Below are 16,881 nucleotides of genomic sequence, written 5' to 3' on the forward strand. Positions count from 1 at the left end.
GTTAACTAAGAAGAAACATGGAAGAAACACAATCTTTGAGTCAACTGTTGCCTTGGCAATTCCAAATCTTTGAGATTGCAAGACATTTCACTATCTGCAGAGGCAACAACATCCTAAGCATCAGGTGTTGGAAAAATGGAAAAAGACTATATATAGAAGTGTTATAAATATTCATCCATCCTATAACAGCTTATGAAAGAAATACTGAGAAACCAGAACTTGGAAATTTCTTAAATGTTAGTTAAATGGTCTAAAAAAAAAAGAGATAAAAATCCACTTTCAAGAGTAGAGCGAATCAAGTTGTACCAAGAAGACATTTTTCCTGAAGGCCATCTTGATTAGACTGACTTGCAAATAACTTGTGAGAAATGGAAACTCGCTGTCTCGTTAGTAACAGAAGGACAAATACCAAAGATAATGATTATATTCTGCTTTTATCTGGAAAAGGAAAAATGTATGTATATCTCCTCTGTAGACAAGCAGTCTAGTATGAAATGTTAACAAAAGGAAAGGTATTACAGAAGAGCACTTGACACCAACAGAAAAAAGTAGGCATCCAGTTGAGCCTAGGACCAACATGACCATTGTCAGAACATCTTTGTTGGTCATTTTGCTCCTAATCAAAATCAGAATCCTGCTTTCATCTCTTTCTGTAGCAGCAGTTTCTACTTGTGAAATACAACAACCTAGAAATGTCAGGAAAATTTCCTAAAATCTCTTTGGGGTTCTGAAATGCTGCATGAGAAAAGTCGGGGACAGGGAGCTAGTACAAGCTTCTCCGGAACTCCTGTTTTAATAATCTCTTTTCTCTCTGTAAGAGTTTCATCATCTTTTAGTATCTATAGCCCCAAAGCTTTCCTAACACCATAGAAACAGATCATACAATTAGACAGAAGAAAAAAATCCTTTTATACAAAGGAATAAGTAGAGTCTTCTACATAATGAAGTACTTACTGATTTGCTTTGGGTTATGCTGAAAAGGCCTACTTTGAGGCACTGAATTCTCACAGCCTCAGGTTTGTTTAGATGAAAGGAACACTTTCTGGCAGCTGCATGAGCAAATGAGTACCCAGTGATCCACCCTAATTTAGGTTATGTAAAACCTAGTGGGTGGAAGCCACACATGTGCTTTCCGAAGGCAATGCCTGGGTTACACTCCTGACGGTTGGCTTGGCTGCCAGCGTTTTTCTCCTTCCCACGTACCTGTTCTAGTAAAGCTCTGTTAAAGAAAAATTACTTCACGTCACAGGGCGTGACACAGTATAAATACTGGGCAATGACCTAAGGTGCCTCAAGTAATTGTGGCATTAATCCAGCTGTAGTCAAAATGTATTATTTTCATTGCGGGAGCTTTTTTGCCGTCATCAGCATAGCATACAAACATGGTACACTGTTTGAAGTGGAAAAGAATGTGATCATGGTATTTGGAAATAGATGGTAAGGACCTTTTTTACACAGTGCGACCATTGTGGTGGAGGTCCCTAAGCAAGCTCTAAGAGAACTGGCTTGCTTGCTCTAGGAAGAGCAGTGGCAAGCAGAGACTCCTAAACAAGCTCCAACCAGCCCGGCACTGGAATCAGAAGCAACAGACATGCGTGTAACTTGAGCTGTGCAATGGGGCTGTGTGTTGGGGAGCGGCAAGAGCAGGCGCTGCTCTGAGGGGCAGCGTGAGCCAGGAGCTGAGGGTGACAGGCAGGCAGGCAAGGGGGGAAACTTACTGACCAGGGGGCCGTCCCACAACACCCAAAAAGGACAAGCAAAGCAGGTCAACAGTGCAGGTCACCAGACAATGCCATGGTGGCGAGGCAGGTCTGAGGTCAAGTCAGGAAGCCAAGTCCGTAGGTCAGGATCAACAAGAGTACACAGCCAGATGCAAGTACAGGTGCAACACAGCTCAGGCAGGGACCAAGCACAAGAGCTTCAGCTTAAACGCAGCTGCCAAGAGATGGTGGCAGAGTGGGAGTGGCAGCTGGCTTCTTCCAGCCTTTTGTTGAATGACTGCAAGGTCAGCAGGCATTGAGGCCAGAAGTGCCTCAAAGCTAGATGTGTGCATTATCTAAGTTGCATTATCTAATTAAGCAGTCAAACCTCCAGGAGACAGGGGAATCCACCAAGGGCACTGACACTATCCCAGCCAAGAAGTGGTGGTGTGTTCTGCCATGCTGACATACCAGGCTGTTTCACTATGCTGAAACTGAAGCAGCTGTTGTGGTGGATTTGAAGTAAGAAAACAAAACTGGATTCAGCTCCTTGCTCCACTGAATTGTGAAAGAAGATCCCAAAGGAGAAAAAGCACTAGCTACATTGATCCTCTGCTCTGTGTAGATTCTGTCCTTCATTCAGAGTCCTATCAGCTGCAGTTTCATGACTCTGTCCTAAGTAATGGCAATTCTTACCAAAGATTACTATGTGTGAAAAAAATCCAAAGAATACCGATTGACAGGTGATGCTATACTACAATCCTTGCTACTCAGGATTGCTGGCAGTGCACCTACTCCAGCGTATCAAGCAAGAGCTGGAGGATGCTACGTACCTGCAGAGGAGGTACCTGGTAAGGAGACAATGTGTTTTAGTAGGACTGAGGGAGTTACTGTTGAGAGGGAGGTACAGCTGTCAGGAAAGGACAAGATTCCAGTGACAGTGTTTCCCATTTTACAGTGTTTCAGCAGAGCACTGCATGACTACTGAGAATAAGTTACAGACCTTCTGAAAGAGTCTTTCAGACAACCAGCAAGACAGTTTGACCACGGCTTAGAAGATCCGGACTTCAGTGCCAGCAACCAGTGAGAAACTGAAATATTTGCTGCAAGTCACTGAACTTGTGACTCAACTCTTACTCTCAACAAGGGAAGACCTGTAATGCGTGCCGTTATGAAAATGCTTTGACCTTCCCACATAATAGGCACTGTATGATCATTCTCAGATTCTGTGTTAAGTAATGATCTCTGGAAATAGACAACAAGGCAAAATATCAACCATCAAACAGCGAGAAGCACAGGGAGTCACAAGTACCTATCACAAACCACCACTTGCATTAGTTGGAAAAAACAGACCAGAACTGGGTGACGGCACCACATCACAGCAGGTCCTCCAGCTATGGAGTGCTGTTCACTGCTATGGTTTTAGAGAAGCTGTCTTTTTCTTGTTGCACATGTCAGCATTAGTTCTTTCCCCATTCCAGGCTAACCTCTCCCTGGACTACTGCCTCAATGTCATTCACTAGCATGCTCACACTGTACACTCTGCTGCCTTTGTCCTGCACCTTTGGAAACCTAGGTTGCACATACAAGTGAACTCCTCCTTTTCCCGTTTTTTATTTTCTTAAAAAACTAAGCATCACTCCTGAGGATTTTTATCTGTAGAAGAGAGATGGAGAAATGTTGATTATTTCAACTTTGATTTTCCAGGAGTGGTTCATTTGGGATTCCTGCTAAAGGCCAGTATAAGGATTTGCAGGGTTTAGTTCTGTTTTTTTTTAAACATTCTCTGAATCAGAAATCACTATTCATATGGAAGACAGTACATGATGACAATTGCTGGTACTCAGACAACAGATCTGATTTTACACATCCTTAAGGATGCTCAGCTACAGAGTGTAGTTGGAGAAGGATGCAAGTATCTGGGACTGGCTCTGAGTTCCATTACTTCTTTCTCATACTTCTGAAGGGAAAAGCCCCAAACTTTTCCAAAGTTGGGAAATGGGTTGAGTGATATTACCTTCCTCCACACTCCCACTTTGGCCCCTTGAACCAGAGAGGCCTGGTGACAAAAATCAGCACATGGTGGAGAAAGACATACTGAAGCAACATACCATTTAACTGCTTCACTGTAAGCAGTAGAAATACTTAAATCAATTATTTTGTTCATGTTCAGACCCCGGAACACTGGATGGCAGGACCCCTCACTTTGTCAAGTATTTACATCTTTAACAAAATTGTATTAATCTGCCTATGTACAAATAGAAGATTAATTTGTACCCACAGAAAATCCAACTCTCTGGTACAATGAAACAGCTACATCTATATACTCACAAAAGCAAAAGCTCCTTGTTATCTATTCACCACATTCGTGCATTCTGAGAACAGTGACTTTAGTTCTCATCTAAGTGCACTTACTTCTGGAATATCACAAAATCTCAGTAAAAGGCTTTGGACTGGAAGTAGTCCTCCACTTACACTTGCAGAGAAGTAAAACATCACAAAAAAGAATGCATCCCTGGAATCCTGTGGAACATACTTCAACTCAGTCAACATATGCTGCTGCAGGTCCCAAGATCACAACTGGATCTTTCACATGTTTAGAAGAGTCTGAGGAATAAGAGTTTTCATCAATAACCACTGTAGATGGTACTGTCCTTTCAGGGAAAGTCTCATTTTATATGGTTCTGTCACCCCACCAACTATGCTTTTGTTTTTAAATGTCAAAAAAATGTACAAACATAGATTTAGGCATAGATTATTATTATTTTTATTGCTCTTGTTAAAAAGTCAGTGTATGAATCATGGCACTATGCTGTAAAAATGCAACATTACTGAGTGCTCTAACAGTATGAGATTCATTATGACACGATTTTAAACATGAAGCATGAGCTTCAATATGGATTTCCAAATTAAAAAAACAAGCCTAAGAGGTAAATGGATTAATAATAATTGATTTATCTGGATTTTCAATACTAAGTGAATACAGAGTGGATTTGCAAGAACTGGACATATTTAAGACACAACAGAGTCAAACAAAGCTTCTAGAAGTTGAAGTAAATTCTCTCTTTCTTTTCACCTACATAGAGGTATTTGTACTGCACAGTAGATGGATGTTATAGCTCTCTGTTAAACTGCAATCACAATGTGTCAGGGGGAATTGCATAAGAAAAGGAAAAAGCAAAACAAAGCCTTTTCTACATTGACAGTCAGGGAAAAAAACCGTGCGCTTTGGAATTTTAAAAATAAAAACTTCAATTTAAGAACAAAAATAAAATAAAAATCACATCTTCTGGGTGAACATCCACCATAAGAAAACACTGATGCCTATTAACTCTGTGCTTGGGGACTCAACAACACTATGTCACTATTCCTAATTCTGAAGCAAACCCAAACAACTGGATATCCATGGATATTATTGCACTTGTAGCAGTGGTGCTTTAACTGGCCTGGAAACTACTTTCATTGTATTAAGGAAGAGCGAGAATCTTTTTAACATGTGTAACCTTACTTGAAAGATGCATCGTAAAAATAAGGATGTCCTAATTCAAACTGCCATGCTCTTTATAAAACAGGTTTTTTTCACACTCTGGCACATGAAGCTCCTGAAATGCCTCCACTACTTCAGAAAAAGTCTTAAAGAATGACATTTCCCAGAGGATGGGTGGGCACAAAGTACCAAATAAAGGGAAAAAAATGACAAAGAGCATTACTTTCCCCAAAAAAGGATGTCTTACATCACTCAGCAGATCAGAAATAAATAAGACAAAACTTGAAGAGTCTGAATGTAAATCCTTGGATGATGTTGCAAGAGTCAGAGGCTTCACCAAACCGATGTCAGTGTATTTTGTTAAGCATAATGCAGTTACTATATACAGTGTGTTTATCAGATAATGCCAACTAACAATACACTAAATTAACGGTTGTTAAACAAAAAATGTGTTAAAACAACCTACTTATAAAAACAGATGGCAACCCCACAATTATGCATAGTTACATATGATGAAGTCCAGCTCTCTGGAGTCCAATAGACTGACACCTTCAAGCATGAGGAAGCAGTTTTCTGAAGCGTAAACAATGTAATTAACAGAACCCAGTCAAGCTGTAAGGGAATTACACTGTCAAAAATATCTCAGGTCCAATCACAAAACTCTCTCTAAATGTTACCACCACATAGCTGCAATTGGGCAGTCACCCATTCAAAGGTTTTACACTGCCATATTTCTTCAAAGGACCTTCTAAAGGATGTGCTATTTAACATGGTGATCTACATAAACAAAATATGTGACGAACACAAAGCACTTAGGTTTAGAAGCACTTATGACAGAATCCATGACATCTTTACAGTGTATCGTGTATGACTACACACACTTTTAAGTTTCTCCTGCTTATTATTATGTGGCATCTTACTGTCCATAGTATTTCTACATACTAAGAAGAAAGAGCCTTCTCCCCAAGAAACCAGCTTCTCTGATATGGGAAGCCACCATGCCCGTATCTTGCTTTGCTACAGTAAGGCATGTACAATGAAGGTGACAATGTCAAATCCCCATGGATCATGACAAAACCACCTAGTTCTTCCCTTTGCTTCTTCCTCAGCTTCTCTGCTCCATTACCACTGTGAATGTCAGTCGGCATCCATGTGTTCTTGTCTAGTAAGTAGAGGTTTCTCATCTGCATCACCAATCTTTTTCCGCATCTCTTCCACTGCTTTCAGCAAAGCTTCTCGCTCCTGCTCAAGAGTGACAATGGACTGCTTCAATTTGCCTTCATTGGTCAGTAAAAGCTCTACTGTGGCTTCAAGGTTTTGGATCTTTCCATTAGCCACCTTTCAAAGTAAGAGGAAAGGTGGAGGGGGAGGAGGGATGGGAAGGAAGAAAAAAAAAAGGAAATTTTTAAATAACTGAAACCAACTTTAAACTATTTTTTGAGATACATTATATATAAAGTACTTTCCAAATGATGAAAAATTGCAAAAGTAAATGCAACTATGAATATTATTAGATCTGTGTACTTTAGATTACAAGTATGCTTTTGCCTATAAGAAGAAACTTCCCTCTCTCAATTTGATTGCTTTGATTAGTTCACAATTAAACTTGGAATATAATGCAAAGTAATGAAATTAGGAAGTTATTAAGTCTTATAAACCAAAGAGCTGCAGGTTAAGATAAGCCTCTGTATGGGTCACAGTTGGGAGACATTTTTGGCCAGCCATATTTGTTGAATTCCATGTGCTCTGCAAAGACAACCAAATCTGTCAGCTGCATCCTCATTTCATCTTGACATTGAGTCCAACAAATGTCAGATTTGGAGGCAAAGGGGGAGGAGGGAATTTAGTGTAATATGCAAATAGACAATACATCTTGAAAAATTAAAAAAATTCTCCTTCAAAAGGCTGCACGTATAGGCATTCCACTTCATGATGAAACAAAGTATTAGATAATTCAAACTCATCACATGAGATCTGTAGCTGAGGTACTCTGACAAAAGCAGAGATCTGTTTGGAAGTTTCAGCACTGGATAACATTTGTTGATGAGCACTGGATAGTGTTGGCTTTCAGGGAAGTATCTGCCTTTTTGACAAGCTCACCGCCCTTCATGTAATTATGGTGAGTTAAAAAGTTCAGCCTTTGGGGGAAAGATATTGACAAATCATGATCCACATTGTTTGGTCATGCATTTTCCTCCCATCAGCACTGGGTGACCTTTCACCATAGCAAATGAAGGCTGATGAAGCCCACCTCCAAGAAAAAGGGATTGCTCCAACACTACAGACAGTTAAGTTCCCCACTATAATGTTAGGTGTTGACTTGCCAGCACTTCAGCAGAGATAAACTTAGTAAACGACTGCTTAGGACTGCAAAGTTTTTAGGGGCAGAAAGCGGTGGAAGATCCCCTGATACAGGTATCCATAGGACATTATATCTTGAATCTCATCCCAGAAATTCATCTCCCTCATGCTACATCCAACAATTTCCTTGCCCATGTGCTTGAAGCTTTATGAAAATATCTTGCAGAGGAGTATCTATTCTTCTGACTTCTCTAAGGCTCATCTTAGAACCTGAAACGGACTCAGAATTTACAGCTTAAGCAAATTTTTGTTAGGAGAGGCAATCTAAGTCTGCATGGTTGGCTAGCTTTAGTCATGATACAGGACCAATGGCTGAGAAACCTGAACTCCTTCCCTCACCTATTATCTTACAAAATCTATGTCTTTAACAATAATCAAGAGGCTTGAAATGTCTGCTGTTTACCCTTGAAGTCGCTTTCTCAATCAAACTAAATGCATAGTCAAAAGTTTTAAAACAAATGTCCTGTTATAAAGCAGCCAGAAAGCTGATTTCTTGAGCAGTTAAACAAAGAATAATCCCTACAGAAGCTATGTGTACTGCCTCTGAAAGAGCTGCAGGCTGAACAGGCACTGAGCATATATTGGAATTATTATTTCACATATTGTCTAAACAATTTGGATAATAGTTTAAAAAAAAAATCTTGTAAAAAAGAGTATGTCTTTATAGACAATGTATCCGATGTATCTTTAAATTGTGACACTGGCATTAGCTTTCCCATTTGTACTACAGTAGTATCCCTGCCGTAATAAAGCAGTGACTGAAAACGTAAAAATGAAGTTGAGAAAGCACTTAGTGTATTTTTAGTCATCTTCTACAGCTATGATTTTAATTACAAGAGAAAAGATAGTGTAATGAATCAACTTTTCACTAACTGCAAGCATATGCTCTATCTACCCCCCTCTCAGAAATTCTTTTTGCATTTAAATATTAAAGGCTAAACTAAGTAAAATTGCAAGTGGTTACACTTGAAAGTCACTGTGCCTTGATGTAGGATGGTCTTTTCTGAAAAGGTGCATAAATTAGAATGTTAATTAAATACAAAGTATAAATTGTACCTGCAGTTCTTCCAGGAGACCGAAGTTTTGTTTGCGCAAGCTACTGTTTGCCTTTTCTAATTTATCCAGTCTCTGATTATCATTTAAAGATGAGTCGATAAGCTCATCCTGAAGCACATGGTATTCAACTTCATAAGCTTGCAATTGCTTGGCAATATCCATTTCAAAGACCTGTTGTATATAAAAATATTGTTAGGAGCTGTGCAGATCAAAACCATAGCTCAATTCAATGCTTTAAAAACTATGGATCTAGACTTAGATATCTAATCACTGCATTAAAAAATGGACTTAATTTTTAGCATTCACACTTCCTACTCTGGAAATGGCAAGACTGAGGCAGCAGAGTGCAATACATTGGCATTGGACCTACTTAAAAACTGCTACTGATTTGCTGCCTGACTTAAAACCACTTACACTAAAGTTTTCAAGAACTTTTCAAGACTTTGTAGGGTATTCCTCTTTTTAGATTTCAAATTTAATGCATCTCAATTTGGTATAAACCATCCTAAACATACTCAGAACGTACATCGCTTTAGAAAAGTGTGATCCAAGCCCAGGTGCCACATGTGCAAGTGCAAGGCTAAGTAGAATGAAAGCTTTAAATGAAAAATAGTAAACATAGCTACGTTTATTTATGATTCTACAGTATCCTACAGACTGAAAGAAAACGAAATAATCTATCCTTACCCTAATACACTTAATGGAAACATTATGTCATGTCAAAGCAGATTTCTATTATTGTTAACTATGAATCACCAAAATGAGTACTCAGTCTCATACATGAATATTAAGGAAAACTTACATTTTAAAAGCAGATAAATTAGGTGCACTAAGTGATCCAAAGTAAAAAGCTACTATTGTATTTTCCTTTTTCTAGGTTTTGACAAATATCTGCCTTCAAATTATTCAGGAAATATGACTCTAATGTCTCTGAGCTAGTTATTTCCTCTGAAAGCAGTGAAAAAGGTGGTAAATTCACAGGACAAGTATGTCAATCACAGAACACAGTAGAAACAAAAGCTGATTTAAAAATACATCTGCAAAATAGCTCAAGAATAGAAGTTCAAGGGTTATTCTTTATTTTTAAACTTCTTGTACTTTATTCCTTTTGGAAATGAGTCAAATCCTATCATTTTTAAATACCTTCTGAAATAACAATAATTATTTCCTTTTTTATTTACTTGCTTTGTCTACAAAACTTTAACTGTTGGTTATAGTTAAAGAAAACATCAGTCTATGAGATGTTTCTGACACCCGTTACATATGCTATAAAAAATTATCTCATAGCTCTATAGCAGTAGAAACACACATACTGAGCATCTAAGCACAGAAGGCTGAAATACAGTTTTAATTTCAGTTTAGTTACACATATGGAACTTTCATTTTCTGTACATCTGAGCACCTCTGGAGAACACACACTTGAAATTTCAGCTAAAAAAACTGGTGCAATTAATCAGGGCAGAATGCCAGCTCCTCTCGTGACCTCTGCCATTTCTAGCCTCCATGCTCTTGAGAAGGGAGGGAAATCCCTGCTGTCATACCCAGAGTATCAAATCTGAAAGGGGGGAAACATGAGGCAAATCAAAAGCTTGACTTGCAACCTAGCTAACTGAAGGGTTGTTAGGGCATGTAAACCAAAGGCCATGCTGCAGAAGGCGTGAGGAGGATGGGGGTTAGCCCAGGAGCTGTGTGTGGACTGCAGGGCTGGTCAAAAAGGCCTCTTCAAAAGCAGCCCTGATCAAAGCAGAGGAACTGCTCTCCCTTCAATTCACTTCTGCCTGCTGCCCTTTAAATTTGAAGCAGTCAGAGCTGCCTAAACAGAGTATTTCTCCTTCCTTCTGCTCAAAGCAGGTCGCCTAAGCACTGCAAGTCTGCAGAGCTGTGCACTCCAGGCTTTCAGCCTGCCAGATCATATATAATCCCCTTTGCCCCCTAGAAATCGCTCGCTCTCCTTCCCTTTGCACAGGCTTTCTAGTTCTCCCCTCCTTCTTTGCTGGTAAGCACTAGAAGCAGTTTTTCTGATCCTAATGTGAGCGCGTGTCCCCTGGGAGCTTTCCTGCCAGGGGTCAGGAGGGAGCCCCTCGCAAGCACTCTGCAGAGTACTGCGCTGCCGCCTGCTTTCTTTAGCAAGCCACAGGCTTTGTAGATCTCCTGCAGCCGTTGGTGAGTGGCTGGCACTTGCAGTTCTACACAGTATACCCCCCGTGTTTTGGACCACAAAAGGCCTTCAGAAAAACAGGCTAAAACCCATCTTCTGACTGCCTGCTGCAAATTAGATGCCAAGTGTAACAGTTATGGTTTCTCAACAGGCAAGCTTTAACTGCAATAATTTGGGATTTCTTCAAATTCCACAGTTATTGTTGGGAGCCTTCTGCTAGCTCAGCAATATTGCATCATTTTCCTTGTCTGCCATTTAAAAAAAGCATAACAAGGATTCCCAGTTTTTGCTGTCTAGAGTCACTGCTCACTGCAAGAAACTGCACTGCCCCATGTACTGGCAGAAATACAAAGGCACTGTAGTAACGTCCTGAACTAGCACCATAATAGCCAGTATAGACAAAAATCAACATAGTATGGTCTCTAATTTCATCAAGTAAGGTCAACATTTGTGAGGCTCTTGTAAGTTAATTTTTTGTTCTGAAATGAGACTTGGAGAGCAAGATTCTTCGGAGACAGGAAAACTCAGAAGGCTTTTAGCCCACCTTGCTGCTTTTTTGTGGAACGCACTGTGTATGGGCTGCAATATTGCTGCCAGTAACAGTGTCGCACACTTCAAAAACAAAAAAGTAAACTCATTTTCATTATAGGCTTCATAAAGTGACCATAACCAACATGTAAATGTATGAATGCACAAGTACTATAGAAGTCATATGCTTACAAAAGTTTTCAACATCTTTAGAACTACAATAACAGAATTCTCAGCTTGAAATAACACAATACACTGTTGTGGTTCTTCTGTCAAGCACTTGTTAAAAAAAGCATTCCTCTGCATACTACTCATATGTTCAGATTATTTCATACCTGACTAATGGTCTTTTCCATCTGTACCAAGCCCAAGTTGGGGAGAGTGCTTTTAATAAAATCAACAATAGTTTCTAGGTTCTCATGCTGCAGAATCAAGGGCTTGTGGCTTCCCAAAAGGCTTAAAGCCACTTTAAATATAGCCTCTGATCCCTGAAGAAAGAGCATATCTGTGAAAACAAAGAAAAAACAGAGTACATCAAGTAAGCACATCTTTTAACAAGAATATTAGAACAGTAAAATGCCCAAGGACAACAAGTTCTCATAGGATTGATCTGGAGGCTAGATATGCTGTGCCAGACATGTGCTTTTGTTACTGTGGCTCTGGCTTTAGAAGTTCCGTAGGACGAAGAGTATTACTGTGAATAGCACACTTGACTAACACAATCAATTATTAATTTGTTTAGTGAGTTTTCATCCAAAAAATCAAATTCAAATTTAAGCTAAATATGCAATAAACCAGGAGGTCAATTTTGTCAGTGTTGCCAGTTTTTGTGCATGTAATAGTTTTGTGGGATTTTTTTTTTTTATATTTCATGGGAATCTGAATTTGAATAAAATTCTAATCCCAATGCCATTTAAAAATCCTAATACAACAGGCAAAAACTCCACCTGAAGACACAACCAAAGATCTGAAGTTTTGTTCTTTTCTCAGCTACAAAGTCTCAGTTAATACAACACCGAGCACATGAGGCTGAATGAGCACTTTCCAGCAGCCTCAAGTTTCATGTGCATGTGCTTATTTTTAGTATGTGCCTCAACCACTTATGTTAATATTCTAATAACTACATTAATAAGTACTCTGAAATCTAATACAGCTTAAGCGTTAATATTGCAGGTGGCCCTGAAATGACAGCCCTGGCATACATTCAAGCACACTGAAGCCGCAGTATATAGTGACCTTTCAATGCAACTTCCTTCCTTTTCTTTTCCTTTACAAACTGCCTATGTCTTTATTGAGGAAAGAAAAAGAAGACTGTGATGAAAGCATCAGACGAGAAACCCATCTTCACAAACTCATCTGTCCACAGTATAAACAGCATTGCCCTGCATTTGACTTTCCTGCTTCCGTAACACAGAATCTGCTCCTGGTTTTACTGTGGGAATCGCTACAGGCAAAAGCATCTAACATATGAAACAATATTGACAGAGGTGGGAAAGGAAGAGAAGATACTGCAGTTTTATTCCATATTTCCTAAATATATATATATACATACATATACTTTAAAGGGCTTCTCTCTTGTTATTTCCCTTTGTATTTAGAGCTGTGAATGAAGTCACAATAACTTACGAAGTAGCTCAACGACACCAAATAAACAGTATGACAACAATAAAAAAAAGGAAGAAGAGTAAAGAGAGAGAGAAAGGAAAAAACCACCACACAGTACGGGGAAACAACTACTAGCAAAACCACAAATATCTCTGATGTAGTAAAGAACATATGAAAACACTGACTACTAACTGCCTTTTTTAGTAAAAGCAACCTCTCTCCAAATTTGTATCAAAAGGAAATTCCCCCTTGCACTCTTTTGCCTGTAATGCTGAAGCCATACCATATTTCACTTCTCTTTCCGTTTCTCTGAGAAAGAAAAGCACAAATAATAACTAACCATAAATCTTGTACTTTGCTGTCATTTGTCCTAAAAGTGGTGTAAAATTTTTCAACTCCAATTCAATGTGAAGTTCAAGGGCAGGAATGATTGAAAAGTGGTAACAGAGCAGGCATCTGCCTCAATTCTATATTGAAACGGAAAACTATGGGAAAATGCTTTATAGAGAAAGCTCTATATTAGGACTGGGAATGCAGAAGAACAGCTAGGAAACACAAAGTGAAAAAAACAGCTGAAAATAATGCATATTTATGATTCAGCACCTGCCCCATAAAGACACATAGATTAACTCAAGGTGACTTGTAAGTTGTTAATGAATGTCTGTATGAGATGAGCTGGTGATATACAGCTGAAATCTCTCTCTCATTTAAAATAGCAAGTACTTAACAAAGACCAGTTTGTTATCCACTCCCCACGCTTCCCGTTAAGTGGGCTGCCAGCCAATGACAGTACAGTGAAGGTACCCAAATTCATGTTAGCATGACTGGCAGCCTACAGCATTAAAAAAATCATGTTTTATCTACAATCTTGAAACAAAATAAACACTATACTACCAAGTCTCCCCCATTAATAAGTAAATACGGTATTAAAGAAAACATCTTTGATAATGCTATACTTTCATTAGATCCTGCTCAGAAGTGTTGACAGTTTGGGCAGATAATTTAAAAGTTAAGAGGAATTTTGCTATTTGACTCATAAAACAGTCTTTGGGTTAACCTCTTTGTAGCCACTTCTTTTACATATTGCTTATAAGATGCTTGCAAAAAGTACACTCTGTGGAAATCTAAAGGAAGCGATCTGTAACAATTATATTATTAAATAGCAGTGGGGCTTCAAATATCAAGGATTCAGAGATTTCAGAAAATGGCAGTGCAATCTTACAGTCTTAACCTATAGATGAGTTACTTCAATATTAAAAGAATGTTTTTCATCTCAAGGGTTCTAACAAGTGAGCAATGAAAATGCATGTACGTTTGGTGTAAGTGTGTCAACATATGGCTCAGGACTGACTGGATCCTAACTTGCCATGCTGCTAGCACAGTGACAACTCTATTTTTATTTTTTTTTTTAGGTTTATAGGTGTGTTTCAGAGTCTTCAGCACAGGTGAAGATGAGATTTTACTTTCTAATGTAAAAGAAAGTCCAATATTCTCGACTTACATAGTTCCAGTAAATACTATTTTAAGGAATTTACTAAATACATTAACATTAAAAACTGACAGTGTTAGTCACACTGGACTTTCTCTCTAAAAAGCATCAAAGATTTTGAAGAACTGACAGTTTCAGCCACACGTGCTTTTCTGTTCTTGACCTAAAATCAGTCCTGTGAAGATCATGTATCTATGTTTATATTCTAATGTAAAATCTTTGCTTTCTAAAGCCTTACAACCCTCCAAAGACAGAAAAAATACTATTCTGTGTATTAAGGCAGAAACCCAAATGTACTGGATACATAAGGCTAATTCATACCCTCACTGCAGTCAACTGTCCAGTTCGAAGACTCTTCTTATCATGTACAATACTATGAATAATTAAGAATAACTGAAAGGTTAACTGATTATAAACTCGGTATATGACACTCACATACAATTCATTTAATTCGTACAGATTACCACTGTCAGCTCGATATTTGTTGATGTACGTTAGCCTACTTTGAACTGTTTCAGGGAAAAATAAAATGCTGTTTCCCCTGAAATTAAGATGCTAATCACAAGACATATAGTTCTACTTAGCTATACACCACCCTTTACACCATGATTTCTTCTAGCACTGTTTTTGGCATGTCCTTAAACAGAAACAGGACAGGATTCCTGTTGATTCTTCTTGGCATCTATATTCATTATTTGTTATTGTGGTAGATGACACTATAATTTTTTAAGTCAGGAAAGTGTCAATATTAATACCCTAATAACTAACTGGTTCACTACATCTCTTAAGTGAGACTGACTACAGAAAATAAAAATAGCTTCTCATCAGAAGAGGGGAATTGGGGAGAAAGCTCCAAACCACCCTGCTCCTTGTGGATGATCCAGTACCATGATTAAACTGCAAGGGCCATCTCTGTGTGTGTTTTAAAAACACAACCCTCAAAATAATTTTCCACTGACACTGTTGGAGACAATGATAATGGAGTAACTGGATATATTTCTCAGATTATGCCTTTGTTACATCTCTTTTCAGCTTGAAACTAACATTGTCGGTGTTGAAGTGCCACTGTCCTAACACCGTGCCTTCACGGCATCAGATTTTACATCCTCTCTACAAGTGGTTACAGGGTGGGAAAAGGTAACAACGATGAAAAGACAGGACAGTTTGGAACTGTCATATGCTGTCCTCCTCTCTCTTTCCATTTTACTGGAAATACTGCATGCTCCATAAGATGACCTCTGTTGTTGTTCTTCTATTCATCAGTAGGAAAATATTTCTCCTCTGTTGTCTGAAACAGGTTGGATAATAATACTCTTCCTTATAATAGGAGTCCAAATACAACACTTCAAAAAGAACAGATAGAAGTTTTATGAAGAATTACCAAACACTCTGGCTACAAATCCAAGGGGAAACTGGGAGGCAAACATAGTGAGAAACCAGGGAGCAGCATAGAGGCTGGGGCCAATCTCATGTTCCTCTAGGTGGTTATAGAGATCTCGATGGTAGTCATGAAGAAGTCGAGACAGTTGATACATCTGGATCTGCATGGAATAAGAACAAAGAAACTAAAGATACACATGTTTTAACACTCAGAGTAGCAAAGTACATGCTTCACGCTCTTATTAGAAACAGTGAAAGATATTTGTCAATTGATGTTTGGATGGAATTGTGTGAAGAAAAATAAATACTCAGAAGTGATCTGAAAGACCCAGGATATGTCACCTGTGAGCCTACGACAGGGTCATTTGCAGGGTCATTTGAACCTCATACAACACATAACAGAACTCTTCCTATTTATAGTTTTCATAGTTTCCCCAGTAATCTTTTTATTTGAAACTAGTGCATTTAAGATGATGTATCCTTTTCCCAGGTTATCCTTCCCCATTTTTGAGAAGTGAATTTAAATTCAAGTCCAGCTTTTGACAATGCTATCTATATTGCATTATTATGATTTAACATTAGCAAACTTTTATTAGAAAAATTTAAATCATACCTGTAAAATTGTCATGTCAGGACGATATTGTTTTCTCAGGCCCATGTCAAACATGAGAAACTTTAGCATTTTAAAAGCATCTTCCTCACTCATATGAAGTAGTAAAACTCCTGCTACAAAACTAAGGCCTTGACAATATCCTACTTCCTGGTCCAGAAGTGAATAGGCCTTCAAAATATTGTAGAGTGACAGCTGCCCAGCTCCCAGCTGTGCTGAGAAATATGGATGTGTTGGAAATGTGCGCCCTGTGAAAACAGATGAAGTTAGTGAATTAAACTGAAAACCAAAACAAAACCTTTGCCATGTTATCAAATTAAACAGTCTTTCAAAAAGCTAGATTATTTTGAAATGTAAATTCTGAGTCAACCCACAGGAAGATGATAAGAAAGTTAATAATACAAAACAATTGTTTCAGTCCTCTTTCCTTGATTAAAAAGTGTTAGCTTATACAGAGAACTATTAGGATTCAGGCATAGACTTAGAACATCTGAGTTGTCTGGGTTG

At 38.5% G+C, this 16,881-nt stretch overlaps 1 protein-coding gene across 1 annotated transcript in view; it reads right to left on the reverse strand.

Moving 5' to 3' along the window:
• Positions 1-4,445: 4,445 nt before the first annotated feature.
• The window catches only part of TBC1D1 (TBC1 domain family member 1), a 57,741-nt gene continuing 45,305 nt past the window's right edge, over positions 4,446-16,881 (reverse strand). Inside the window, exons 14-18 of the mRNA XM_010177845.1 lie at positions 16,378-16,622; positions 15,766-15,925; positions 11,626-11,795; positions 8,605-8,775; positions 4,446-6,525 (exon numbers count right to left, since the gene is read on the reverse strand). Coding sequence (XP_010176147.1) covers positions 6,325-6,525; positions 8,605-8,775; positions 11,626-11,795; positions 15,766-15,925; positions 16,378-16,622 — 947 coding nt within the window. The 3' untranslated portion in view covers positions 4,446-6,324. The remainder of the gene's footprint in view (positions 6,526-8,604; positions 8,776-11,625; positions 11,796-15,765; positions 15,926-16,377; positions 16,623-16,881) is intronic.

Source organism: Antrostomus carolinensis, unplaced genomic scaffold (genome assembly GCF_000700745.2).
Source record: "Antrostomus carolinensis isolate BGI_N321 unplaced genomic scaffold, ASM70074v2 scaffold18881, whole genome shotgun sequence".
Taxonomy (NCBI): Eukaryota; Metazoa; Chordata; class Aves; order Caprimulgiformes; family Caprimulgidae; genus Antrostomus; species Antrostomus carolinensis.